This window comes from Pseudophryne corroboree, chromosome 6 (assembly GCF_028390025.1).
Source record: "Pseudophryne corroboree isolate aPseCor3 chromosome 6, aPseCor3.hap2, whole genome shotgun sequence".
Lineage (NCBI taxonomy): Eukaryota > Metazoa > Chordata > Amphibia > Anura > Myobatrachidae > Pseudophryne > Pseudophryne corroboree.
Genome location: NC_086449.1, coordinates 163,127,148 through 163,154,124, shown reverse-complemented (window position 1 = coordinate 163,154,124; position 26,977 = coordinate 163,127,148). Strand labels below are relative to the sequence as shown.

Here is a 26,977-nt window from a genome sequence, read left to right as displayed (position 1 = left end):
CATTGCACGTAGGTTCTGACTATCATCCCCAGAACAAAATATCATTACTCCCAGTAGGGGCATTTCACGTTACACAGCTCCTCTCCCAGGTATTTTCTCCTGCCTGTGTGGTAGGCATAAATCTACAGTATGTAGTACTTGATTGCCATTGGGTGAAAACAAGCCATACAGCCAATGAGAACTCTGTATGGTGATCAGTCTGTACAGTTAGCCCTCCTGTAGTTTAATCAGACTGTAAGTAACACACTTTGGTTTGGTTTGCATCATAAAAACAGAAATGGTTATAGATCCGTTAATCATTGTTGCAAGGTAAGCATTCAGAATTATAATGTTCACTTGTAGAAACTGGAAGCTGCATCTTCATGTCACACAACTGTCTATAACAGGCTACAGAAAAGAGCAGGAAAACCTCATCTGTTCTATACAGGAGGCTGTGATCCCCTCCATTCCCGCATGCTGCATATTTTGTAAAATGTTTCTAGCATTTCAAGATGACTCTTAATAGCGTTCCTATTGATTTTTTTAGGCGGTGTACTGCAATTCTGTATTCTGGACATAAATTGCAATTCAATAGCAGGAAAGCTGTTCAGATAAGATTACTTGCTGCCCTTTCAGTGATAGATCCTTTCTTGTAGCGCTAGAAGCATTTACAAAGCCACAACGTGTGAATTCACCAGGTGACTGCATTAGAGTTGGATGAGGCAGGTTTCTTTTGAATAGATTGCAAGCTCTTTGGGCTTTGTCGTATAGCCAGCACTTCCTGTTCAGTTGTGCATATTTCAAGCACTTTACACGCCTTACATACACGCTTATACATTCCTACTGAATTTACAATCCAACACTTGTACCTTTTTGATCATTTGCTTTGTAAGCTGCAATCACGGCAGGGTTGCGTGGCCCACTATGGTGTTTATGACCAGTCCCTGCCCCTCTCATCCTGTATCTCTTTCCTCTCAGGCCCTGGGATGTTTGCTATACAAGGTGTGTTTTTTCACCCTTCCATTTGGAGAGAGCCAGGTCTCTATTTGTGATGGGAATTTCACCATCCCTGACAACTCCCGCTATTCCCACGACATGCACTGCCTCATCCGTAAGTATTCTGTGTATTTCCAGTAAGAGACACAACGACTACTCCTTTTATTTTTATCAGTGTTTATCGCAGTCAGTCAGTGAGAACAGAGGAGAGAGCTGTTCCAGCGATCATGTTCGGAACGGTGCAGTACAGAATTTAGTGACACGCTCAGATGTCAGATGTAATTTGCTATTTGTCAGTATGTCTGTGCTTCCTAGGAGTTTAGCATTTTAGTCAAAATAGCTTTTTGCTTCAGTTCATTGACAAACATAATAACACTGTAAACCGAGGTACCGATTTAGTCGCCCAGGCTCTTTGCCAAGTATAGAGGAAAATCCGAATGCAGCAAAGTATTGTCTGAATGACTGTACTGCCAATGCATGATTATTATCATTTATCAGGACAAAGAAGCAGGAGGTGGCCCTACCAGCTGTCTGAGACTGTATACCAGTAATGAAAGGAACTGTATAAAACTGCTATTGAACAACAACGTTATTCGGAATAGGGGGCTAATAAAGACCAAGCCCATTGTAACCTGCGGCTCCAGGCTATTGGCAACTGTTTGTGTGTTTGTGTTTGTCTGTACTCGGTTCTGGTTGCTGTACATCTGCCTGTCATTTTTCAAACCATGCTGACCAAGTGCAGACTGTATGGGAGAATTGTCCATTATGACAGGAGATGGCAATGACAGCACATAAGGGCTCCAAGCACTTTGCTATTATTTGGCACATTGCCTATCGGGAGCATCTACAGTCTCAGTACTTCTGTATGCCTCTGTGATAAGTCTGTCATTGTTATCTATGAGGACAACACTGCCCATATGTCACAAATTCGCTAACCTTCATGTAACCACATTGTTCTGTTGGGTTACTGGACCTGGTATGGAAGACATTTTGAATGTTCCATGAGGTTGCATGAAGTTTGGGTATATACAGGTGCCAACACACCTACATTTTACAATCTTTTCACACGGGCAGGTTTTGTAAGATACACTACACCCCTCACTGTCTCTGATCATCGGGTTGGGGACACTAGGATCACCATGGGGAATAACGTGCGCTGACAAGAGCTTGGGCAAGACTGAGTTCCCAAAAAGGCCTGTGTTGTATAGAGGGGTAGGAGCTTCAGCTTTTTTGGGGTAAATTTAAAGTGCCAAGTTCCTGCCCCGCACACGTAACCCCATATTAATTCCAGTGTCCCACAATGGAGTATAAGAAAATAATTTACCATAAATACAAAAATCCCATTTTCAGTACTTCATATGACTTTAGGGTCTCAAAAATTACAGTAATTTTATTCTTTAGTAGCAAACTTTGGGCTTGCATTGATAAATTAGACATAGAACACACACACACACACACGCCATATACACAATCCTCCGTGATTATTACCCCAGTCTGCCTTGCAATATCCCAGATAGCAGAAGGGTCCGGATCCTTTTACTGTTGCCCCATCCAGGGGCATAGTGAGGGTGGAGCAAGTGGAGCTTGAGCTGCAGGCGCCGATGGGGACAGAAGGCGCTGGCTCTCAGTAACAGAGCCTGGACTCAGAGCCGGCACTCAGGGTAGGAGGAGATGACTGGAAGGGGTGGCCAATACACTGGCCCCATCCGCACGCTTAGAGGGCCAGATGATTGTCAATAGATAGTAATTCACCTATTGTCAGAATTGTTCTTTCAGTGCTGACAATGCCCACAGCCATCTAGCCACTGTATCTATGCTATTTTGTATTGCTATTGTGACATGCAAACACGTATTTAAAGCAAAATATATTTTTGTATCTCTATCCAATTACAGGGTACATGCTTGAGCCGGATCCAGACAAGAGACCGGATATATACCAAGTTTCCTATTTTGCCTTTAAGCTAGCAAAAAGGGAGTGCCCTGTACCAAATACTCTTGTAAGTGCCTGTGTTGGTTCTAAGTGTGTCACTATTCATTGCTAGTAATTTCACTTATAAGAGCAGGGTGGCCCTACAGAAATCCCACAAAATCTAGATCTCATGGTGCCTCAGTACACCTGCAGTATGTACCCACAGAGGTGACCTGGATAATTTCCAGCCTGTACAACTAGCGTCATTCACCCGGTGTCATTTATTATTTATATTAACATAGCGCCAGCTTATTCCATTGCGCTTTACAATTGGGAACAAATAGTAATAAAACAAGGATGGGTAACAGCAGACAGACATAGATGTAAGAGCTTACAATCTATAGGGAAATGGGCATTAATACACACAGATAATGCTACATAATGCACATTGGTCAGGCTAGATTGCAGAGGCTCTTGGTGGGCTGTATAATGCAGTCACACAGAAGTGATGGCCTGAGTCAGCGGATGTGAAAGTGAAGACAGATAAAATCTGGAAAGTTATGTGTGGACTGCATAGAAGGGATGTAATTGGGTAGAATGGCGTATGGAGGTTATCTGGTTCATACCAATTGTTGAGTTACCTGTTATTTTCATAACCCTTGGTGAGGTCAGTTCACTAAAGTTTTGCCTCGTGTTTTATTTATCATGGCGAGCCACTTCCTCAATGGACATTGTTATAGCTGATCTGTTATCTGTTCCCAAATTCAGTTTCTAATAGTCTGAATGTGCAGTTTTGTTTATCTTATTTTGCAAACGCCCTTCTTCTTGTGCTTATGGTTCAGGTTTGGTTTTGCTTAGTTGTAGAGTTGTTTCTTGCAAAATCTTTCAATAAAAAGATTAATTTCATAAAAAAACGTATTGCTAGAATGAGAAGTGCTCCATTGTCTATCTGTGTCATCAGTATCTGAAGTCTGAGTAGGATCCGCATGGCTCATTGTTGTTCTGTCTTCCCAGGACTCTGCCATCCCTGCAAAGCTGCCTGAGCCAGTGAAAGCAGGAGAAGCTGCTGCTAAGAAATCCCAACCCAAGACCAGGTAAGTCCCATGTGCTACCTCCAGTGTGATTGGTGGTTGTATGACTGTTGCTCGCCACCATGGAGCTAGCATTGCATAGTATGTACTTGCATAGCGATACCCTTTGGATAGCACAGAGAGCGACTTTCCATTGTCACCTTTTACAGGCTAACTGATCCTGTACCAACAACTGAAACCTCAATTGCTCCTCGCCAGAGGCCAAAAGCTGGTCAGACTCAGCCGAACCCTGGGATGCTTCCAATCCAGCCAGCTCTAACACCCAGGAAACGGCCCACGGTGCAGCCAGCCCCCGCCACACCAGGTGCGTTGGCCTCAATGTTATTCCGGTTTAATAGAAGGAACGGATTGTGTTTCCAATGCACAAACACCCCTGTATACACATGCAGAGATGCTCACACTTCAGAGGCAGATTAAGTCACACCAAAATGTTTTGATCTTAAAATAACACCTTAAGCAGAAAGTAAAGTCACTATTTGACTTTGAATTATAGCAAATACTTGTATTACTGCACTGATTAATGTAGCCTAAATTGACTGAAGTGTTACCACAAAAGTAAAGAGCTCCATAATGCTCTCATGCATTCCTCTGCAGCAGGTTGCCATGTAAGGAAGGTGGGGCTTCTCTACCGGCACAGTAATGGGCAGTTTAGGTGGATTCATACATTGGTGCGTACCAAGATGTCACAGCACCTATAAATGATTCATGTAATGGAACAAGGTTATAGCTATTTTGGAGAATAGACACATAGAGGTAAATTTACTAAAGCCTCTAAAACACTGAATTGGTGATGTTGTCCATAGCGACCAATCACATGCTGTCTATCATTTCTGTGTTGTCTTTTAGAAAATGATAGACAGCATCTGATTGGCTGCTATGGGCAACATCACCAATTCTGTTTTAGAAGCTTTAATAAATGTACCCCATAGTGTAAGGCAGGTGCAGATGGCCACTACTGATGGTGATGATTACTAGCAGCACATGCACAAATGCGGCATTTGTACAGCTCTGCCTGTGAGTGACTATACTTTTTTTTTTACATTTACGCTTCTTTTAAGCAGTGTATGCCCGATTTACACCCTACTCTCCATCAGGACCCTAGTATTACCCTGAGGCAATTCTACTTAATGTATGCAAAATTTTTCTTCATTGGTGCATTGTCTCTATAAAGTCGCAATAAGATCACCTCTAACAATGATTCTATTTCCGTTCCTGTAGTTGTAGCAGGCAGCATTCAGCCCACGGCCCCTGCCGCAGTGCAGCCCACCGCAAAGCCAGCGTCACAGCCCCAACAGCAACCTAAGCCGGCCCAACCTTCCCCACAGCCCGCCACCCCAGTGACTGCGGCTCCACAGGCTGCAGTTCCGGCACAGACTCCGACAGCACCAACTGCACAGCCGGCGCCTCATCCCCAACAGCAGCAGCTATATCTCCAACAGCAATTACAGCAGCAACAGGCAGCTGCTTTATATCAGCAGCAAATGCTGCAAGCGCAACAAGTGAGTATTATGTGTAGATCAGAAATGACATTATCTGAACTGGTGTACCCTGTTTGTGAGATGTATGTTATATGGTTTTACACTATTAAATAGTGACTACATCAGTTTTAAGTTGTGTCAATGAAACGGCCTCTAAGAAGTATATGGATACTTCTCCAATATGTATCAAGAGGCATATTGTGGCGATATCAGTGGTGCTTCCCACATCTGTTGCTAACACTGCCGCCATAGCCAGCTAGGGCTGTGAAGTGTGGGCACACTTATGAAGCGTAGAAATGTTCTTGCCCAGCAGCAGGTAACGCCATCTGAGGATGGTGTTATTTGCTACCTAACAGCCCCGCTAATGGTTCTGGTCTTCCTCATGCAAGCGGTCTCCAGAATGAGAGCACTAGGCTGATGCGATACAGCCAGTGCAGTGGTTCTGTAACTGTAGGGGCGAGCCATCAGATCCCTTCTCCAGCAACTCTTTTTAATACATCTCAGTGCGTAGACTTCCGGCATTTCTACATTTCTGACAATGCAACAAGTCACTTAGTGCTGATAAAAGGTACTACATTACATATTTGGCCCCAAATCTCTTAACTTGCTTTATTCATATTTAATTCCCATGCCGATAACAAAATACTATTAATGATAATAAAGTACCGCATAATATTATAACATATACACCCGAAACATATTATGAAATCCTGTTCTATTTACCACATTATAAATTCATATTTTCTTGTATAATGTTAGGTAATAGTTCTCATTTAATGCTTTGCTAATATAGTGCTTCCATGTGTGTGTTATACGTCTGCTTTTTGTTATATGCCTGTCTATATGTGATTTGTGGTTATGTGTAATTCAGACCACACTGTGTCTCTGTCCGCACAGATCCAGGCCATGCAGCAGCAGCAGATCCTCCAAGCCTACTACCTACAGCAGCAGCAACTCCTGGCACAACAAGCTGCAATGCAGCAGAAAGTAGTGGCCCCATTGCAAGCGTCTTTACCCACCCAGCCACAGACCTTGCCGGCCTCTGCTCAGATACCTGCTGCCCAGGATCAGGGGGTAAGTGCTGCTGGCAGCAATGGGTAAAGGAGTTCTAGATGTTTGTCCCAGTGTATATTATTTAGTCCTATGAAAGTCACAAGAGGATAAATTTGTCACTAATACAGACAAGTGCTAGTTCTTTGGTTTGGGTCAGCAGTAGGGCCTGATTCAGAGATGGAACCAGTTGCATTTGCAACAGCTTATTGGGATGCAGCAGATCTGCGATAATATGCTAATGACATAGCCGCGGGGAATAGTACAGGTGACCACTGATGGGGTCTCTGACCCAAAATGTATGAATATGAAGTCTTAGCAGTTTAGCAGTGACATTACAGAGTTGCGTTGTATTGGTTCCTCATCATTTGATAGACTGCACACTTATGAATAATGGTTAAGCTCTTTTTGGATATTTGCCCTGGTAGCTTGCCCATACATTGGGTGCAGGATCACGGAGTACTGTATCTGTGCCAACTTGTGACTTGCCATGTTATGTTCCTGCTGGCTTCAGGTTCCTGCCCTGCCCTTACCACTGTTACCTGTCCTCCCCTGCCTGTTGTGGTGGGTCAGGTGTACGTAGAGGTTGTTACCTCCTGTCCTCTCTGCTGTCCCATCTTACCACTGTCCAGGTGTTAGAGTACTACAGAAAGCTATATACTCTATCCCAGCTCACAGACTGAGAAAGTGCAGGATCCGATGGGGAGTATTGTTAGAGATGAGGTATCTGGCTTCTTCCACTGCATATAGCAGATGGGTCTCCTTTAATAGCTAATATTAGGAACTAACGTGAATTAAAAAGGAATAATCTAAACGATGAGTACAGTAAGATCAAATGTTTACAATATTGTTTTGTCAACACTAAATCACACAGCAGTCGCAGGGGACTATTCACTGTTTCCCATGTGTTTCAGATGAGAGCCTCCCAGATAAATCAGCCAGCAGCAGCACAGCCCACGGCAGGGCCTAAGCTGGGATCCCTCACTCCCCCCTCCTCTCCTAAGACGCAGCGCGGAGGACACAGGAGGATCCTGAGCGATGTCACACACAGCGCAGTCTTCGGAGTGCCTGCTAGTAAATCTACACAACTACTCCAGGCTGCAGCAGCAGAAGCAAATCTCAATAAATCAAAGTGCGTGTAAATAAAATGTATAAATGTATAAGGCAAAGACCATTTGCTGTGTACACTAATATGTGAACAACTGCAACTACATGTAACAGGTTTCATTAATCTCCGTTATAAACAGAGTACATGCACGTGTGTGTCAGACAGGACATTGGGGGTAATTCAGATCTGATCATAGATGTGCTAAGTTTAGCACATCTACAATCATTTACTCTGACATGTGGGGGGACGGCCAGCACAGGGGTAGTCTGCCCCGCATGTCAGGCCCTAGCATTGCACCTGGCGAGTAGCTCCCTGCAAGTGCAGCTTCTGCGCGTTGCCAAGTCGCTACTTGCTGGGTCGCAGTGGCTGCTTGTGACGTGACGCATCCGCTATGGTCCGGGCACGCCTGCATTGTCCAGACCGCGCCCCGCCAACGCTCCCTCCTGCCCCGCGACCTCCTCTTCCTGTCAGTGAGGCAGAAGCGATCGCAGCCCAGCGATGCATTTAGCATCTCATTGGATTCCCAGGGTGCGCATGCGCAGTGCGTCCGCTGCGTGTGCACACTCCACATAGGGATTCAGTCTGCGATCACTGCCGCTGCAGCGATCCAGTCTGAATTAGGCCCATTGTTGTATCCTGCACTTCTCTCCATTCAGCATGGGGAACTTGTGGGTTTTTACCTTATCTTCTTGACTGATTAAATACAGAAATCTTGTTTTTGTAAAATGTTTTAATCAGCTAGAGTTCATCTTTTGTCAAAAAAATAATAATACTTAAATTGAGTTTTCTCATACGTCCCAGATGATGCTGGGGATGCTTCAAGAACCATGGGGTATAGACGGGATCCGCAGGAGACATGGGCACACTATAAGACTTTGAATGGGTGTGAACTGGCTACTCCCCCTATGCCCCTCCCCCAGACTCCAGTTAGATTCTGTGCTCAGTGAGACTGGATGCACACTGAGGAGCTCTCCTGAGTTTCTCAGAAAAATACTTTATTTAGTTTTGTTATTTTCAGGGAGACCTGCTGGCTACAGGCTCCCTGCATCGTGGGAGTGAGGGATAGAAGCAGACCTACTTCTTAAGAGTTCAAGGGCCCTGCTTCTTAGGCTACTGGACACCAGAGGGTTCGATCACTACGGTACACCTAGCTGCTTGTTCCCAGAGCCGCGCCGTCGCCCCCCTCACAAAAAGCCGGAAGATAGAACCCGGGGGGGGGGGGGGGCACAGGCAATTTGGTGCTGATTGATTATATTAAAAGCGCTAACAGGGCTGGCCAGTCACCTTACTGGCATCAGTACCGGATGTCACAGACCCAGACCCCTTCGGGGTCGTAGAAACGTGCATTTGCCCAGATAGTAGATACAGATACCGACACGGACTCTGATTCCAGTGTCGACTTTAGTGATGCCAGATTACATCCAAAACTGGCCAAGAGTATTCGGTACATGCTTGTGGTGATAAAGGACGTATTACATATTACTGAGGACCCTGCTGTCCCTGATACAAGGGTCTGTATGTTTAAAGGAAAGAAACCTGAGGTACCGTTTCCTCCATCTCATGAACTGAACTCACTTTTTGAAAAGGCTTGGGAAAATCCTGACAAAAAGATACGTGTTCCCAAAAGAATTCCAGTGGCATATCCGTTCCCCTCTCGGGACATGGAAAGGTAGGAGTCAATCCCCACGGTAGACAAAGCTTTATCGCGTCTTTCCAAAAAGGTGGCGCTTCCGTCCCCTGACACGGCAGCGCTAAAGGATCCTGCGGATTGCAAGCAGGAAAATACACTAAAATCCATTTATGTCACTACAGGGTCGCTACTCAGGCCTGCCGTTGCTGCGGCATGGGTGAGTAGCGCTATTGAAAAGTGGGCAGATAACTTGTCATCTGAGGTAGATTCCCTAGACAGGGATAGTGTACTTTTGACTCTGGGTCACATCAGGGACGCTGCAGCATATTTAAAAGAAGCTGTAAGGGATATTGGCCTTTTGGGTTCAAGGGCCAATGCCATGGCGGTCTCTGCTGATGCTGACTCTAAGAAGGCGATGGAGGGTTTTGTTTGGCGACGGCCTCACTGACCTGGTGTCTATGGCTACCGCGGGTAAGTCTTCCTTTTTACTTTATGTATATCAGATGCAGTCCTTTCGGCCCAATAGATTAAAAAAAGGACGTGGGTCCTCCTTCCTTGCTGCAAGGGGGAGAGGTCGGGGAAAAAGGTCACAGGCTGTGGCAAGTTCCCAGGAGCAGAAGTCCTCTCCGGCTTCTACCAAATCCACCGCATGACGCTGGGGCTCCTCTGCGGGAGTCCGCACCAGTGGGGGCACGTCTCAAGCTCTTCAGCCACGTCTGGGTACACTCGGACCTGGATCCCTGGATAGTAGACATTGTAACCCAGGGGTACAAGTTAGAGTTTCAAGAGGTGCCCCCTCACCGATTTTTCAAATCGGCCTTGCCAGCTTCTCTTCCAGAAAGAGAGATAGTAAGCGCTGCGATACTAAAGTTGTGTCAAAATCAAGTGATTGTCACGGTACCCCCGTCTCAACAGGGTGAAGGTTTTTATTCGAGCCTGTTTGTGGTCCTGATGCCGGATGGCTCATTCAGATCGATTCTAAACCTAAAATCCCTCAATTTCTTTCTGAAAAGATTCAAGTTCAAGATGGAGTCTCTACGAGCAGTGATCTCCAGTCTGGAGGAGGGGGATTTTATGGTGTCGGTCGACATAAAAGATGCCTACTTACATGTCCCCATATATCCTCCACATCAGGCTTACCTGAGATTTGCTGTGCAGGATTGTCATTACCAATTTCAGACGTTGCCGTTTGGTCTGTCCAGGGCTCCGAGGATTTTCACCAAAGTAATGGCGGAAATGATTGTTCTCCTGCGCAAGCAGGGTATCACAATTATCCCGTACTTGGACGATCTCCTGATAAAGGCGAGGTCCAAGGAGCAATTGTTGAAGAATGTTGCCATTTCACTGACGATTTTGCAACAACACGGTTGGCTCCTAAATTTGCCAAAATCACAGTTGGATCCGACGACACTGCTGTCGTTCCTGGGTATGATTCTGGATACAGAATTGCAGAGAGTTTTTCTTCCAGTGCAAAAAGCTTTGGAAATACAGAACATGGTAAAACAGATAACCGGCAAAGGTGTCAGTTCTTCACTGCACTCGGTTGCTGGGGAAGATGGTGGCGGCCTACGAGGCCATTCCATATGGCAGGTTTCATGCCAGGGTGTTTCAGTGGAACCTGCTGGACCAGTGGTCCGGGTCTCACCTGGACATGCACCGGAAAATAATTCTATCTCCCAGGACCAGAATTTCCCTTCTGTGGTGGCTGCACAGTTCTCACCTTCTGGAGGGATGCAGGTTCGGAATTCAGGATTGGATCCTGGTGACCACAGATGCAAGCCTCCGAGGCTGGGAAGCAGTCACACAGGGAAGAAATTTTCAGGGAAAGTGGTCAGGCCAGGAAGCTTGTCTACACATAAACATTCTGGAATTAAAAGCCATTTACAACAGCATACTGCAAGCAGAACATCTTCTTCGGGGTCTGCCGGTCTTGATTCAGTCAGACAACGTGACCGCAGTGGCGTACATAAACCGCCAAGGCGGTACAAAGAGCAGAGCGGCGATGGCTGAGGCCATGAAGATTCTTCGCTGGGCGGAAAGACATGCCAGCGCTCTGACGACGGTCTTCATTCCAGGAGTGGACAACTGGGAAGCAGACTTCCTCAGCAGACACGATCTCCATCCAGGAGAGTGGGGTCTTCATCAAGAGGTCTTTGCAGAAGTGACAAGTCGTTGGGGAGTTCCTCAAGTGGACATGATGGCGTCCCGCCTCAACAAGAAACTTCAGAGATATTGTTCCAGGTCAAGGGACCCTCAAGCTATAGCGGTGGACGCCCTAGTGACACCGTGGGTGTTTCAGTCTGTCTATGTGTTCCCTCCACTTCCACTCATTCCAAAGGTGATAAAAATTATAAGAAGAAACATAAAATTTGACGGCAGATAAGAACCACTTGGCCCATCTAGTCTGCCCCTTTTCTCTGACGTCCTAAGTGGATGCTGGGGACTCCGTCAGGACCATGGGCAATAGCGGCTCCGCAGGAGACAGGGCACAAAATTAAAAGTTTGACCACTAGGTGGTGTGCACTGGCTCCTCCCCCCATGACCCTCCTCCAAGCCTCAGTTAGGTTTTTGTGCCCGGCCGAGAAGGGTGCAATCTAGGTGGCTCTCCTAAAGAGCTGCTTAGAATAAAAGTTTGTTAGGTTTTTTATTTTCAGTGAGTCCTGCTGGCAACAGGCTCACTGCAACGCGGGACTAAGGGGAGAAGAAGCGAACTCACCTGCGTGCAGGATGGATTGGCTTCTTAGGCTACTGGACACTAGCTCCAGAGGGACGATCACAGGTACAGCCTGGATGGGTCACCGGAGCCGCGCCGCCGGCCCCCTTACAGATGCTGAAGAGAGAAGAGGTCCAGAAATCGGCGGCTGAAGACTTCCCAGTCTTCTTAAGGTAGCGCACAGCACTGCAGCTGTGCGCCATTGCTCTCAGCACACTTCACACCGCGGTCACTGAGGGTGCAGGGCGCTGGGGGGGGGCGCCCTGGGCAGCAATGTAATTACCTTTACTGGCTAAAAATACATCACATATAGCCCCTGGGCTATATGGATGTATTTAACCCCTGCCAGGATTACAGAAAAAACCGGGAGAAGAGCCCGCCGTGAAGGGGGCGGGGCCTATCTCCTCAGCACACAGCGCCATTTTTCCCACACAGATCCGCTGGTGGGAAGGCTCCCAGGCTCTCCCCTGCACTGCACTACAGAAACAGGGTTAAAACAGAGAGGGGGGGCATTTTTTGGCGATATTATTATATATTAAGCTGCTATAAGGGAAAACACTTACTATAAGGTGGTCCCTGTATAATTATAGCGCTTTGTTGTGTGCTGGCAAACTCTCCCTCTGTCTCCCCAAAGGGATAGTGGGGTCCTGTCCTCTATCAGAGCATTCCCTGTGTGTGTGCTGTGTGTCGGTACGTGTGTGTCGACAGGTATGAGGACGATGTTGGTGTGGAGGCGGAGCAATTGCCTGTAATGGGATGTCACCCCCTAGGGAGTCGACACCGGAATGGATGGCTTTATTTATGGAATTACGTGATAGTGTCAACACGCTACAAGGTCGGTTGACGATATGAGACGGCCGGCAAACCAATTAGAACCTGTCCAGGCGTCTCAAACACCGTCAGGGGCTTTAAAACGCCCATTACCTCAGTCGGTCGACAGACACAGACACGGACACTGACTCCAGTGTCGACGGTGAAGAAATAAACGTATTTTCCAGTAGGGCCACACGTTACATAATCACGGCAATGAAGGAGGCGTTACATATTTCTGATACTACAAGTACCACAAAAATGGGTATTATGTGGGGTGTGAAAAAACTACCTGTAGTTTTTCCTGAAATCAGATGAATTGATTGAAGTGTGTGATGAAGCGTGGGTTACCCCCGATAGGAAGTTGCTAATTTCAGAGAAGTTATTGGCATTATACCCTTTCCCGCCAGAGGTTAGGGCGCGCTGGGAAATACCCTCTAGGGTAGATAAGGCGCTCACACGCTTATCAAAACAAGTGGCGTTACCGTCTCCTGATACGGCCGCCCTCAAAATCCAGCTGATAGGAGGCTGGAAAATACTCTAAAAAGTATATACACACATACTGATGTTATACTGCGACCAGCAATCGCCCCAGCATGGATGTGCAGTGCTGGGGGGGTTTGGTCGGAATCTCTGACTGGAAATATTGATACCCTGAATAGCGACAATATTTTATTGACTATAGAGCATTTAAAGGATGCATTTTCTTTATATGCGAGATGCACAGAGGGATATTTGCACTCTGGCATCAAGGGTAAGTGCGCTGTCCATTTCTGCCAGAAGAAGTTTATGGACGCGACAGTGGTCAGGTGATGCGGATTCCAAGCGGCATATGGAAGTTTGCCGTATAAAGGGGAGGAATTATTTGGGGTCGGTCTATCGGACTTGGTGGCCACGGCAACAGCCGGAAAATCCACCTTTTTTACCTCAGGTCACCTCCCAACAGAAAAAGACACCGTCTTTTCAGCCTCAGTCCTTTCGTTCTCATAAGAACAAGCGGGCAAAAGGCCATTCATATCTGCCCGAGGCAAAGGAAAGGGTAAGAGACTGCAGCAAGCAGCTCCTTCCCAGGAGCAGAAGCACTCCCCCGCTTCTGAAAAGTCCTCAGCATGTCGCTGGGGTCTTACAAGCGGACTCAGGTCCGGTGGGGGGGTCGTCTCAAGAATTTCAGCGCGCAGTGGGCTCACTCGCAAGTCGACTCCTGGATCCTGCAGGTAGTATCACAGGGGTACAGATTGGAATTCGAGACGTCTCTTCCTCGCAGATTCCTGAAGTCTGCTTTACCAACATCTCCCTCCGACAGGGAGACGGTGTTGGAAGCTATTCACAAGCTGTATTCCCAGCAAGTAATAGTCAAGGTACCCCTACTACAACAAGGAAAGGGGTATTATTCCACGCTGTTTGTGGTACCGAAGCCGGACGGCTCGGTGAGACCTATTCTAAGTCTGAAATCTTTTGAACACTTACATACAAAGGTTCAAGTTCAAGATGAAATCACTCAGAGCAGTGATAGCGAATCTGGAAGAAGGGGACTTTATGGTGTCCTTGGACATCAAGGATGCTTACCTCCATGTCCCAATTTGCCCTTCAAACCAAGGGTACCTCAGGTTCGTGGTACAAAACTGTCACTATCAGTTTCAGACGTTGCCGTTTGGATTGTCCACGGCACCCCGGGTCTTTACCAAGGTAATGGCCGAAATGATGATTCTTCTTCGAAGAAAAGGCGTATTAATTATCCCTTACTTGGACGATCTCCTGATAAGGGCAAGATCCAGAGAACAGTTAGAGGCCGGTGTAGCACTAACCCAAGTAGTGCTGCAACAGCACGGGTGGATTCTAAATTTTCCAAAATCCCAGCTGAGCCCGACGACACGTCTGCTGTTCCTAGGGATGATTCTGGACACAGTTCAGAAAAAGGTTTTTCTCCCGGAGGAGAAAGCCAGGGAGTTATCCGAGCTAGTCAGGAACCTCCTAAAACCAGGAAAAGTGTCAGTGCATCAATACACAAGAGTCCTGGGTAAATGATGGCTTCTTACGAAGCGATTCCATTCGGCAGATTCCACGCAAGAACCTTTCAGTGGAATCTGCTGGACGAATGGTCCGGATCGCATCTTCAGATGCATCAGCGGATAGCCCCGTCTCCAAGAACAAGGGGGTCTCTTCTGTGGTGGTTGCAGAGTGTTCACCTTTTTGGAGGGCCGCAGATTCGGCATTCAGGACTGGGTCCTGGTGACCACGAATGCCAGCCTGAGAGGCTGGGGAGCAGTCACACAGGGAAGAAATTTCCAGGGAGTGTGGTCAAGCCTGGAGACTTCACTTCACATAAATATACTGGAGCTAAGGGCAATTTACAATGCTCTAAGCCTGGCAAGACCTCTGCTTCAGGGTCAGCCGGTGTTGAACCAGTAGGGCAGCACCACGGCAGTCGCCCACGTAAACAGACAGGGCGACACAAGAAGCAGGAGGGCAATGGCAGAAGCTGCAAGGATTTCTCACTGGGCAGAAAATCATGTGATAGCACTGTCAGCAGTGTTCATTACGGGAGTGGACAACTGGGAAGCAGACTTCCTCAGCAGACACGATCACCACCCAGGAGAGTGGGGACTTCATCCAGAAGTCTTCCACATGATTGTGAACCGTTGGGAAAAACCAAAGGTGGACATGATGGCGTCCCGCCTCAACAAAAAACTGGACAGGTATTGCGCCAGGTCAAGAGACCCTCAGGCAATAGCTGTGGACGCGTTGGTAACACCATGGGTGTACCAGTCAATGTATGTGTTCCCCCCTCTGCCTCTCATACCCAAGGTACTGAGAATTATAAGGCAAAGGGGAGTAAGAACGATACTCGTGGTTCCGGATTTGCCAAGAAAGACTTGGTACCCGGAACTTCAAGAGATGCGCACGGGGGATCCGTGCACTCTACCTCTAGACTTACCGCGGCTGCGTTTGACGGCATGGCGGTTGAACGCCGGATCCTGAAGGAGAGGGCTCCGACGGAGGAATTTCAACTGGGTCGATTCCTACATTTCCTGCAAACAGGATTGTCTATGGGCCTCAAATTGGGGTCCATTAAGGTTCAAATTTCGGCCCTGTCAATTTTCTTCCAGAAAGAATTGGCTTCAGTTCCTGAAGTCCAAGCTTTTGTCAAAGGAGTACTACATATACAGCCCCGGTTGTGCCTCCAGTGGCACCGTGGGATCTCAATGTAGTTTTGGGATTCCTCAAATCCCATTGGTTGAGACACTCAAATCGGTGGATTTGAAATATCTTACATGGAAAGTGACCATGCTACTGGCCCTGGCTTCGGCCAGGAGAGTGTCAGAATTGGCGGCTTTTTCGTACAAAAGCCATATCTGATTTTCCATTGGGACAGGGCAGAACTGCGGACGCGTCCTCAGTTTCTCCCTAAGGTGGTATCAGCGTTTCACCTGAACCAACCTATTGTAGTGCCTGCGGCTTCTAGCGACTTGGAGGACTCCAAGTTGTTCGACGTTGTCAGAGCCTTAAAAATATATATATATATATATATATATATTTCAAGGACGGCTGGAGTCAGAAAGTCTGACTCGCTGTTTATACTGTATGCACCCAACAAGCTGGGTGTTCCTGCGTCTAAGCAGACGATTGCTCGTTGGATTTGTAGCACAATTCAACTTGCGCATTCTGTGGCAGGGCCTGCCACAGCCAAAATCTGTAAATGCCCACTCCACAAGGAAGGTGGGCTCACCTTGGGCGGCTGCCCGAGGGGTCTCGGCATTACAACGCTGCCGAGCAGTTACGTGGTCAGGGGAGAACACGTTTGTAAAATTCTACAAATTTGATACCCTGGCTAAGGAGGACCTGGAGTTCTCTCATTCGGTGCTGCAGAGTCATCCGCACTCTCCCGCCCGTTTGGGAGCTTTGGTATAATCCCCATGGTCCTGACGGAGTCCCCAGCATCCACTTAGGACGTCAGAGAAAATAAGAATTTACTTACCGATAATTCTATTTCTCTGACGTCCTAGTGGATGCTGGGGACTCCGTCAGGACCATGGGGAATAGCGGCTCCGCAGGAGACAGGGCACAAAATTTAAAAGTTTGACCACTAGGTGGTGTGTACTGGCTCCTCCCCCTATGACCCTCCTCCAAGCCTCAGTTAGGTTTTTGTGCCCGTCCGAGCAGGGTGCAATCTAGGTGGCTCTCATAAAGAGCTGCTTAGAGTAAAAGTTTTGATAGTTTTATTATTTTCAGTGAGTCCTGCTGGCAACAGGCTCACTGCAACGAGGGACCTAGGGGAGAAGAAGTGAACTCACCTGCGTGCAGGATGGATTTGCTTCTTAGGCTACTGGACACTAGCTCCAGAGGGACGATCACAGGTACAGCCTGGATGGGTCACCGGAGCCGCGCCGCCGACCCCCTTGCAGATGCCGAAGTAAGAAGAGGTCCAGAAACCGGCGTCTGAAGGCTTTTCAGTCTTCATGAGGTAGCGCACAGCACTGCAGCTGTGCGCCATTGCGCTCAGGCACACTTCACACCGGCGGTCACTGAGGGTGCAGGGCGCTGGGGGGGGCGCCCTGGGCAGCAATGTTAATACCTTTCTGGCTAAAAAGAATACATCACATATAGTCCATGAGGCTATATGGATGTATTTCACCCCTGCCAGGTCTCAGAAAAACCGGGAGAAGAGCCCGCCGGAATAGGGGGCGGGGCCTATCTCCTCAGCACACAGCGCCATTTTCCTACACAGCTCCGCTGCTAGGAAGGCTCCCAGGCTCTCCCCTGCACTGCACTACAGAAACAGGGTAAAAAACAGAGAGGGGGGGCATTTTTTGGCGATATTATATATATTTAAGCAGCTATAAGGAAACAACACTTATATAAGGTTGTTCCTATATAATTATAGCGCTTTGGTGTGTGCTGGCAAACTCTCCCTCTGTCTCCCCAAAGGGCTAGTGGGGTCCTGTCTTCTATCAGAGCATTCCCTGTGTGTCTGCTGTGTGTCGGTACGTGTGTGTCGACATGTATGAGGACGATGTTGGTGTGGAGGCGGAGCAATTGCCGGTAATGGTGATGTCACCCCCTAGGGAGTCGACACCGGAATGGATGGCTTTGTTTATGGAATTACGTGATAATGTCAGCACGCTGCAAAAGTCGGTTGACGACATGAGACGACCGGCAAACCAGTTAGTACCTGTACAGGCGTCTCAAACACCGTCAGGGGCTGTAAAACGCCCTTTGCCTCAGTCGGTCGACACAGACCCAGACACGGACACCGAATCTAGTGTCGACGGTGAAGAAACGAACGTATTTTCCAGTAGGGCCACACGTTATATGATCACGGCAATGAAGGAGGCTTTGCATATCTCTGATACTGCAAGTACCACAAAAAGCGGTATTATGTGGGGTCTGAAAAAACTACCTGTAGTTTTTCCTGAATCAGAGGAATTGAATGACGTGTGTGATGAAGCGTGGGTTACCCCTGATAAAAAACTGCTAATTTCAAAGAAGTTATTGGCGTTATACCCTTTCCCGCCAGAGGTTAGGGCGCGCTGGGAAACACCCCCTAGGGTGGACAAGGCGCTCACACGTTTATCCAAACAAGTGGCGTTACCGTCTCCTGATACGGCCGCCCTCAAGGATCCAGCTGATAGGAGGCTGGAAAATACTCTAAAAAGTATATACACACATACTGGTGTTATACTGCGACCAGCAATCGCCTCAGCCTGGATGTGCAGTGCTGGGGTGGCTTGGTCGGATTCCCTGACTGAAAATATTGATACCCTGGATAGGGACAGTATTTTATTGACTATAGAGCAATTAAAGGATGCATTCCTTTATATGCGAGATGCACAGAGGGATATCTGCACTCTGGCATCAAGAGTAAGTGCGATGTCCATATCTGCCAGAAGAAGTCTATGGACACGACAGTGGTCAGGCGATGCGGATTCCAATATTTGCCCCGAGGCAAAGGAAAGGGTAAGAGACTGCAGCAAGCAGCCCCTTCCCAGGAGCAGAAGTCCTCCCCGGCTTCTGCAAAGGCCTCAGCATGACGCTGGGACCTTACAAGCGGACTCAGGGGCGGTGGGGGGTCGCCTCAAGAATTTCAGCGCACAGTGGGCTCACTCGCAGGTGGACCCCTGGATCCTGCAGGTAGTATCTCAGGGTTACAGGTTGGAATTCGAGAAGTCTCCCCCTCGCCGGTTCCTAAAATCTGCTTTGCCAACGTCTCCCTCAGACAGGGCGACGGTATTGGAAGCCATTCACAAGCTGTATTCTCAGCAAGTGATAATCAAGGTACCCCTTCTACAACAGGGAAAGGGGTATTACTCCACGCTATTTGTGGTACCGAAGCCGGACGGCTCGGTAAGACCTATTCTAAATCTTAAATCTCTGAACCTGTACATACAAAAATTCAAGTTCAAGATGGAGTCACTCAGAGCAGTGATAGCGAATCTGGAAGAAGGGGATTTTATGGTGTCCTTGGACATCAAGGATGCTTACCTTCATGTCCCAATTTGCCCTTCACACCAAGGGTACCTCAGGTTCGTGGTACAAAACTGTCATTATCAGTTTCAGACGCTGCCGTTTGGATTGTCCACGGCACCCAGGGTCTTTACCAAGGTAATGGCCGAAATGATGATCCTTCTTCGAAGAGAAGGCGTATTAATTATCCCTTACTTGGACGATCTCCTGATAAGGGCAAGATCCAGAGAACAGCTGGAGGTCGGAGTAGCACTAACTCAAGTAGTGCTCCAACAGCACGGGTGGATTCTGAATTTTCCAAAATCCCAACTGATCCCGACGACACGTCTGCTGTTCCTAGGGATGATTCTGGACACTGTTCAGAAAAAGGTATTTCTTCCGGAGGAGAAAGCCAGGGAGTTATCCGAACTCGTCAGGAACCTCCTAAAACCAGGGACAGTGTCTGTGCATCAATGCACAAGAGTCCTGGGAAAAATGGTGGCTTCTTACGAAGCGATTCCATTCGGCAGATTCCATGCACAAATTTTTCAGTGGGATCTGCTGGACAAATGGTCCGGATCGCATCTGCAGATGCATCAGCGGATAAAATTGTCGACAAGGACAAGGGTCTCTCTGCTATGGTGGTTGCAGAGTGCTCATCTGTTAGAGGGCCGCAGATTCGGCATACAGAACTGGGTCCTAGTGACCACGGATGCCAGCCTGAGAGGCTGGGGAGCGGTCACACAAGGAAGAAACTTCCAGGGCGTGTGGTCAAGCCTGGAAACGTCTCTCACATAAATATACTGGAACTAAGAGCAATCTACAATGCTCTAAGCCTGGCAAAACCTCTGCTTCAGGGTCAGCCGGTGTTGATCCAGTCGGACAACATCACGGCAGTCGCCCACGTAAACAGACAGGGCGGCACAAGAAGCAGGAGGGCAATGGCAGAAGCTGCAAGGATTCTTCGCTGGGCGGAAAATCATGTGATAGCACTGTCAGCAGTGTTCATCCCGGGAGTGGACAACTGGGAAGCAGACTTCCTCAGCGGACACGATCTTCACCCGGGAGAGTGGGGACTTCATCCAGAAGTCTTCCACATGATTGTAGTCCATTGGGAAAGACCAATGGTGGACATGATGGCGTCCCGCCTCAACAAAAAACTGGACAGGTATTGCGCCAGGTCAAGAGACCCTCAGGCAATAGCTGTGGACGCTCTGGTAACACCATGGGTGTACCAGTCAGTGTATGTGTTCCCTCCTCTGCCTCTCATACCCAAGGTACTGAGAATTATACGGCAAAGGGGAGTAAGAACGATACTAGTGGCTCCGGACTGGCCAAGAAGGACTTGGTACCCGGAACTTCAGGAGATGCTCACGGAAGATCCGTGGCCTCTACCTCTAAGAAGGGATCTGCTTCAGCAGGGACCGTGTCTATTCCAAGACTTACCGCGGCTGCGTTTGACGGCATGGCGGTTGAACGCCGGATCCTAAGGGAAAAAGGCATTCCGGAAGAGGTCATCCCTACCCTGGTCAAAGCCAGGAAGGAGGTGACTGCACAACATTATCACCGCATTTGGAGAAAATATGTTGCATGGTGTGAGGCCAGGAAGGCCCCGACAGAGGAATCTCAACTGGGTCGATTCCTACATTTCCTGCAAACAGGATTATCTATGGGCCTCAAATTAGGGTCCATTAAGGTTCAAATTTCGGCCCTGTCGATTTTCTTCCAGAAAGAATTGGCTTCAGTTCCTGAAGTCCAGACTTTTGTAAAAGGAGTACTACATATACAGCCCCCGGTTGTGCCCCCAGTGGCACCGTGGGATCTCAATGTAGTTTTGGATTTTCTCAAATCCCATTGGTTTGAGCCACTCAAATCGGTAGATTTGAAATATCTTACATGGAAAGTAACCATGCTACTGGCCCTGGCTTCAGCCAGGAGAGTGTCGGAATTGGCGGCTTTATCGTATAAAAGCCCATATCTGATTTTCCATTCGGACAGGGCAGAATTGAGGACGCGTCCTCATTTTCTGCCTAAGGTGGTATCAGCGTTTCACCTGAACCAGCCTATTGTGGTGCCTGCGGCTACTAGCGATTTGGAGGATTCCAAGTTGCTGGACGTTGTCAGAGCATTGACAATATATATTTCAAGGACGGCTGGAGTCAGAAAATCTGACTCGCTGTTTATACTGTATGCACCCAACAAGCTGGGTGCTCCTGCTTCTAAGCAGACTATTGCTCGTTGGATTTGTAGCACAATTCAACTGGCACATTCTGTGGCAGGCCTGCCACAGCCTAAATCTGTCAATGCCCACTCCACAAGGAAGGTGGGCTCATCTTGGGCGGCTGCCCGAGGGGTCTCGGCATTACAACTCTGCCGAGCAGCTACGTGGTCAGGGGAGAACACGTTTGTAAAATTCTACAAATTTGATACCCTGGCTAAGGAGGACCTGGAGTTCTCTCATTCGGTGCTGCAGAGTCATCCGCACTATCCCGTCCGTTTGGGAGCTTTGGTATAATCCCCATGGTCCTGACGGAGTCCCCAGCATCCACTAGTACGTCAGAGAAAATAAGAATTTACTCACCGGTAATTCTATTTCTCGTAGTCCGTAGTGGATGCTGGGCGCCCATCCCAAGTGCGGATTGTCTGCAATACTTGTACATAGTTATTGTTACAAAAAAATCGGGTTGTTTATTGTTGTGAGCCATCTTTTCAGAGGCTCCTACATTATCATACTGTTAACTGGGTTCAGATCACAAGTTGTACGGTGTGATTGGTGTGGCTGGTATGAGTCTTACCCGGGATTCAAAATCCTTCCTTATTGTGTACGCTCGACCGGGCACAGTATCCTAACTGAGGCTTGGAGGAGGGTCATAGGGGGAGGAGCCAGTACACACCACCTAGTGGTCAAACTTTTAAATTTTGTGCCCTGTCTCCTGCGGAGCCGCTATTCCCTATGGTCCTGACGGAGTCCCCAGCATCCACTACGGACTACGAGAAATAGAATTACCGGTGAGTAAATTCTTATTTTCTCGTAGTCCGTAGTGGATGCTGGGCGCCCATCCCAAGTGCGGATTGTCTGCAATACTGGTACATAGTTATTGTTACAAAAATCGGGTTATTATTGTTGGAAGCCATCTTTTCAGAGGCTCCTCTGTTATCATGCTGTTAACTGGGTTCAGATCTCAAGTTGTACAGTGTGATTGGTGTGGCTGGTATGAGTCTTTCCCGGGATTCAAAATCCTTCCTTATTGTGTACGCTCGTCCGGGCACAGTATCCTAACTGAGGCTTGGAGGAGGGTCATGGGGGGAGGAGCCAGTGCACACCACCTAGTGGTCAAACTTTTAATTTTGTGCCCTGTCTCCTGCGGAGCCGCTATTCCCCATGGTCCTGACGGAGTCCCCAGCATCCACTACGGACTACGAGAAATAGAATTATCGGTAAGTAAATTCTTATTTTTTTTTATCCTTTAGGTAATCTCAACCCTTTTTGAACCTTAATTCTTTGTAAGGATATTCATATGCCTATCCCAAGCATGTTTAAATTGCTCTACAGTCTTAGCCTCTACCACCTCTGATGGGAGGCTATTCCACTTATCCACTACCCTTTCTGTGAAGTATTTTTTCTTTAAATTTCCCCTGAACCTGCCTCCCTCCAGTTTCAGTGTATGTCCTCGAGTTCTAATACTTCTCTTCTTTTGAAGAATGTTTCCCTCCTGAACTTTGTTAAAACCTTTGGTATATTTGAAAGTTTCTATCATGTCTCCCCTTTCCCTTCTCTCCTCCATACTATACATGTTAAGATCTTGTAGCCTTTCCGGGTAAGTTTTGTGATGTAGGCCATGCACCATTTTAGTTGCCCTTCTTTGTACACTCTCTAATGTATTTATATCCTTCTGGAGATATCGTCTCCAGAACTGGACACAGTATTCCAGATGAGGCCGCACCAATGACCTATACAGTGGCATTATTACTTCTCTTTTCCTGCTACTGATTCCTCTTCCTAAGCAACCAAGCATCTGACTTGCCTTTCTCATTGCTTTGTTGCATTGCTTTCCTGCCTTTAAGTCGCTTGAAATAGTGACTCCTAAATCCCTTCCCTCCTCAGTAGTTTCCATTATAGTACCCTTGATACTATATTTAGCCTTTTGGTTTTTGAGACCCAAGTGCATGATTTTGCATTTTTTTAGCCTTAAACTGTAGTTGCCATGTTCTTTACCATTTTTCAAGTCTAGCTAGGTCATCAATCATTTGTTTTACCCCTCCTGGTGTGTCTACCCTGTTGCATATCTTTGTATCATCTGCAAAAAGGCATACTTTCCCTTCAATACGATTTGCAATGTCACCAACAAAGATATTAAAGAGAACTGGTCCGAGTACAGATCCCTGGGGTACTCCACTGGTAACATTTCCCTCCATAGATTGCACTCCATTTACTACAACTGTCTGTTTCCTATCCTGCAACCAGTTTCTTATCCATTTACCTATTTTATAATCCACCCCCACACTTTCAAGTTTATTTATCAGTCTGCGATGTGGGACAGTGTCAAATGCCTTACTAAAGTCTAGATATGCTACATCTACAGCTTCCCCTTGATCTATTTTCATCACAGAGTCAAAAAAGTCAGTAAGATTTGTTTGGCATGATCTCCCACCAGTAAATCCATGCTGTTTTGGATCCTGTAAGTTGTTTGATTTAAGATGTTCCACAACTCTTTCTTTTAGTAGTTTTTCCATTACTTTCCCTACTACTGATGTAAGGCTTACTGGTCTGTAGTTACTTGCTTCTTCCTTGCTTCCACTTTTGTACAGTGGAACTACATTTGCTCTTTTCCAGTCCTCTGGAATGGCACCTGTATTTAGTGACTGGTTAAATAATTCTGTTAATGGTGGTATGAATGTCCTTGCAACTTAACTCTGGCCCCTTTCCTTCTCCTTCTGTAGTAAATACTGAGCAAAAATAATGATTTAGGTGATCTGCTATTGCCTTGTCTCCCTCCACCAAATTCTCACTCTCTGTCTTAAGTCTTATTATTCCTCCATTTGATTTTCTCCTTTCATTTATATACTTAAAAAACGTTTTGCCCCCTTTATCTACTGACTGGGCCATTTTCTCCTCGGCTTCTGCCTTTGCACGTCTGATCACTTTCTTAGCATCCTTCCGTCTGTCAAGATACACCTCTTTGTCATTATTATTTTGAGTCTGTTTGTATTTCCTAAAAGCCATCTTATTTGCTTTCACACTAGTTGATACTTCTTTTGTGAACCACACTGGCTTCCTTTTCCTGGTGCTTTTCCTAACCCTTTTGATACAAAGGTCTGTTGCCCTTAGTATTGCACTTTTCAGTTTTTCCCACCTCTCCTGCACCCCTTCCAAGTTCCTCCAGTCCGCCAATGAATCACTGAAACATCTCCCCATTTTTGCAAAGTCAGCATTTCTAAAATCCAACACCTTTTGTTTTTGTGTGACAGGAGTTGGATCCTGTCTTTATACTAAACCATACTGCTTGATAATCACTGGATCCCTGGTGCTCACCCACATATATGTCTGATATCCTGTCACCATTTGTATGAATTAAATCTAATATTGAGTCTTTGCGAGTGGGCTCCCTCACCAATTGCTTGAGAGATGCTCCCTGTAAGGAATTTAGAAATTTGTCACTTGTAGCTGAACTTGCAAAGGACCCCTCCCAATTTTCATCAGGTAAATTAAAGTCTCCCATGATTATGACTTCTCCCTTTAAAGCCATTTTAGAGATGTCCAACAATAGGTTCCTGTCCAAATCCTGCCCCTGGCCTGGTGGTCTATAGATCACCCCAATGCGAATAATGTCCTTCTCCCCGGTTTCTGTGGTGACCCAAAGGGCCTCAGTTTTGTCCTCAACATTTTGTATTAAAGTAGCATTTATTCTTTTTTTCACATACATTGCTACCCCTCCTCCTATTCTTCCCATTCTATCCTTCCTAAATAAATTGTATCCTGGTATAGCTATGTCCCAGTCATGATTCTCATTGCACCATGACTCAGTAATTGCGACAATATCCAGGTTATCCCTTGTCATTATCGCAATTAGCTCTGGAATTTTGTCTCCTAAGCTCCTAGCATTTGCACACATAGCTTTAAGAATTTTGTCTTTGCATCTGTTATTAGTAGCCATGTCCAGACAGTACAAAATAAATGTCAAGTTTAAAGTTGAAATTACCTGTTTGGTGATGTTGTTCAGTGTTTATTTTTTTGTTTTTGTTTTTTTTCACTAATCAGGAATCACACTCTGTCCTTTACACCACGATTACACCTCACTAAATGTAAAGATATGGTACACCTGTCCATAATGGCCAAATGGTCAAAGGAAGTAAACACCAGACAGCATGCAGTAATAAGCTGTTTCACTGAACAACTTCCCCACACATGCAATGCCAACTACAAGCAAATCATTACATCAAAAACATACATGAGTTTGCATAAGAGAGAACTGTAGTGAGCAGATTGGGGCTGTCTTTTCTTGGTTTTAAAGACAGATAATATGCATAAGATGAATTACATACTTTTGATGCATTAAGGCAGTCCAAATGTCGTAGTTTTGGTGTGTTGTTGTTTCCTCTCTGTTTTCCTTCGGTTTAACACAGGTATAACGCTAATATTATAATAACAAGGGTTCAGGTGATCCTCATTGTTCCGGATTGGCCAAAAAGGGCCTGGTATCCAGATCTTTAGGAGTTGCTCATAGAAGATCCCTGGCCTCTTCCTCTTCGGGAGGACCTGTTACAACAGGGGCCGTGCGTGTATCAGGACTTACCGCGGCTGCGTTTGACGACGTGGCGGTTGAACGCCAAATCTTAGCCCGAAAGGGTATTCCCAGTGAAGTCATTCCTACACTACTTCAGGCTAGAAAAGAAGTAACGGCAAAGCATTACCACCGTATTTGGAGAAAATATGTGTCTTGGTGTGAATCCAAGAAGGCTCCTACGGAAGAATTTCACCTGGGGCGTTTGCTCCATTTCCTACAAGCAGGTGTGGATGCGGGCCTAAAGTTAGGCTCTATTAAAGTACAGATTTCGGCCTTGTCGATCTTTTTTTCAAAAAGAATTGTCCTCCCTTCCAGAAGTTCAGACCTTGTAAAATGCGTGCTGCACATCCAACCTCCCTTTGTGCCCCCAGTGGCACCATGGGACCTTAATGTGGTGTTGCAATTCTTGCAATCACATTGGTTTGAACCTTTGCGCAAGGTTGAGTTAAAATTCCTCACTTGGAAAGTGGTCATGTTGTTGGCCTTGGCGTCTGCAAGGCGAGTGTCTGAGTTGGCGGCTTTGTCTCACAAAATCCCCTATTTGATTTTCCATGCTGATAGAGCGGAGTTGAGAACTCATCAGCAATTTCTGCCAAAAGTGGTTTCATTATTTCATGTTAACCAGCCAATTGTGGTGCCAGTGGCTACTGATGCCTTGGCGGAGTCAAAGTCTCTCGATGTGGTCAGAGCTTTGAAGATCTATGTCGCCAGAACGGCGCAGATTAGGAAAACAGAGGCTCTGTTTGTTTGTCCTGTGGGCTCCCAACAAGATTGGGGCTCCTGCTTCTAAGCAGACTATTGCGCGTTGGATTTGTAATAGGATCCAGCAAGCTCATTCTACGGCAGGATTGCCGTTACCGAAGTCGGTGAAAGCCCATTCTACCAGAAAGGTGGGCTCATCCTGGGCGGCTGCCCGTGGAGTCTCGGCGTTACAGCTTTGCCGAGCTGCTACTTGGTCGGTTTCAAACACCTTTGCGAAGTTTTACA

General features: G+C 46.9%; 1 protein-coding gene across 11 annotated transcripts in view; it reads left to right on the top strand.

The window, feature by feature from the left end:
- The window catches only part of AAK1 (AP2 associated kinase 1), a 221,727-nt gene that overhangs the window by 118,381 nt on the left and 76,369 nt on the right, over nt 1–26,977 (top strand). For all 11 annotated transcript variants that reach the window (XM_063932068.1, XM_063932073.1, XM_063932069.1 and 8 more), the window contains exons 8-14: nt 958–1,090; nt 2,869–2,972; nt 3,899–3,978; nt 4,125–4,279; nt 5,194–5,474; nt 6,351–6,527; nt 7,418–7,635. In XM_063932068.1, the coding sequence (XP_063788138.1) occupies nt 958–1,090; nt 2,869–2,972; nt 3,899–3,978; nt 4,125–4,279; nt 5,194–5,474; nt 6,351–6,527; nt 7,418–7,635 (1,148 nt within the window). The remainder of the gene's footprint in view (nt 1–957; nt 1,091–2,868; nt 2,973–3,898; nt 3,979–4,124; nt 4,280–5,193; nt 5,475–6,350; nt 6,528–7,417; nt 7,636–26,977) is intronic.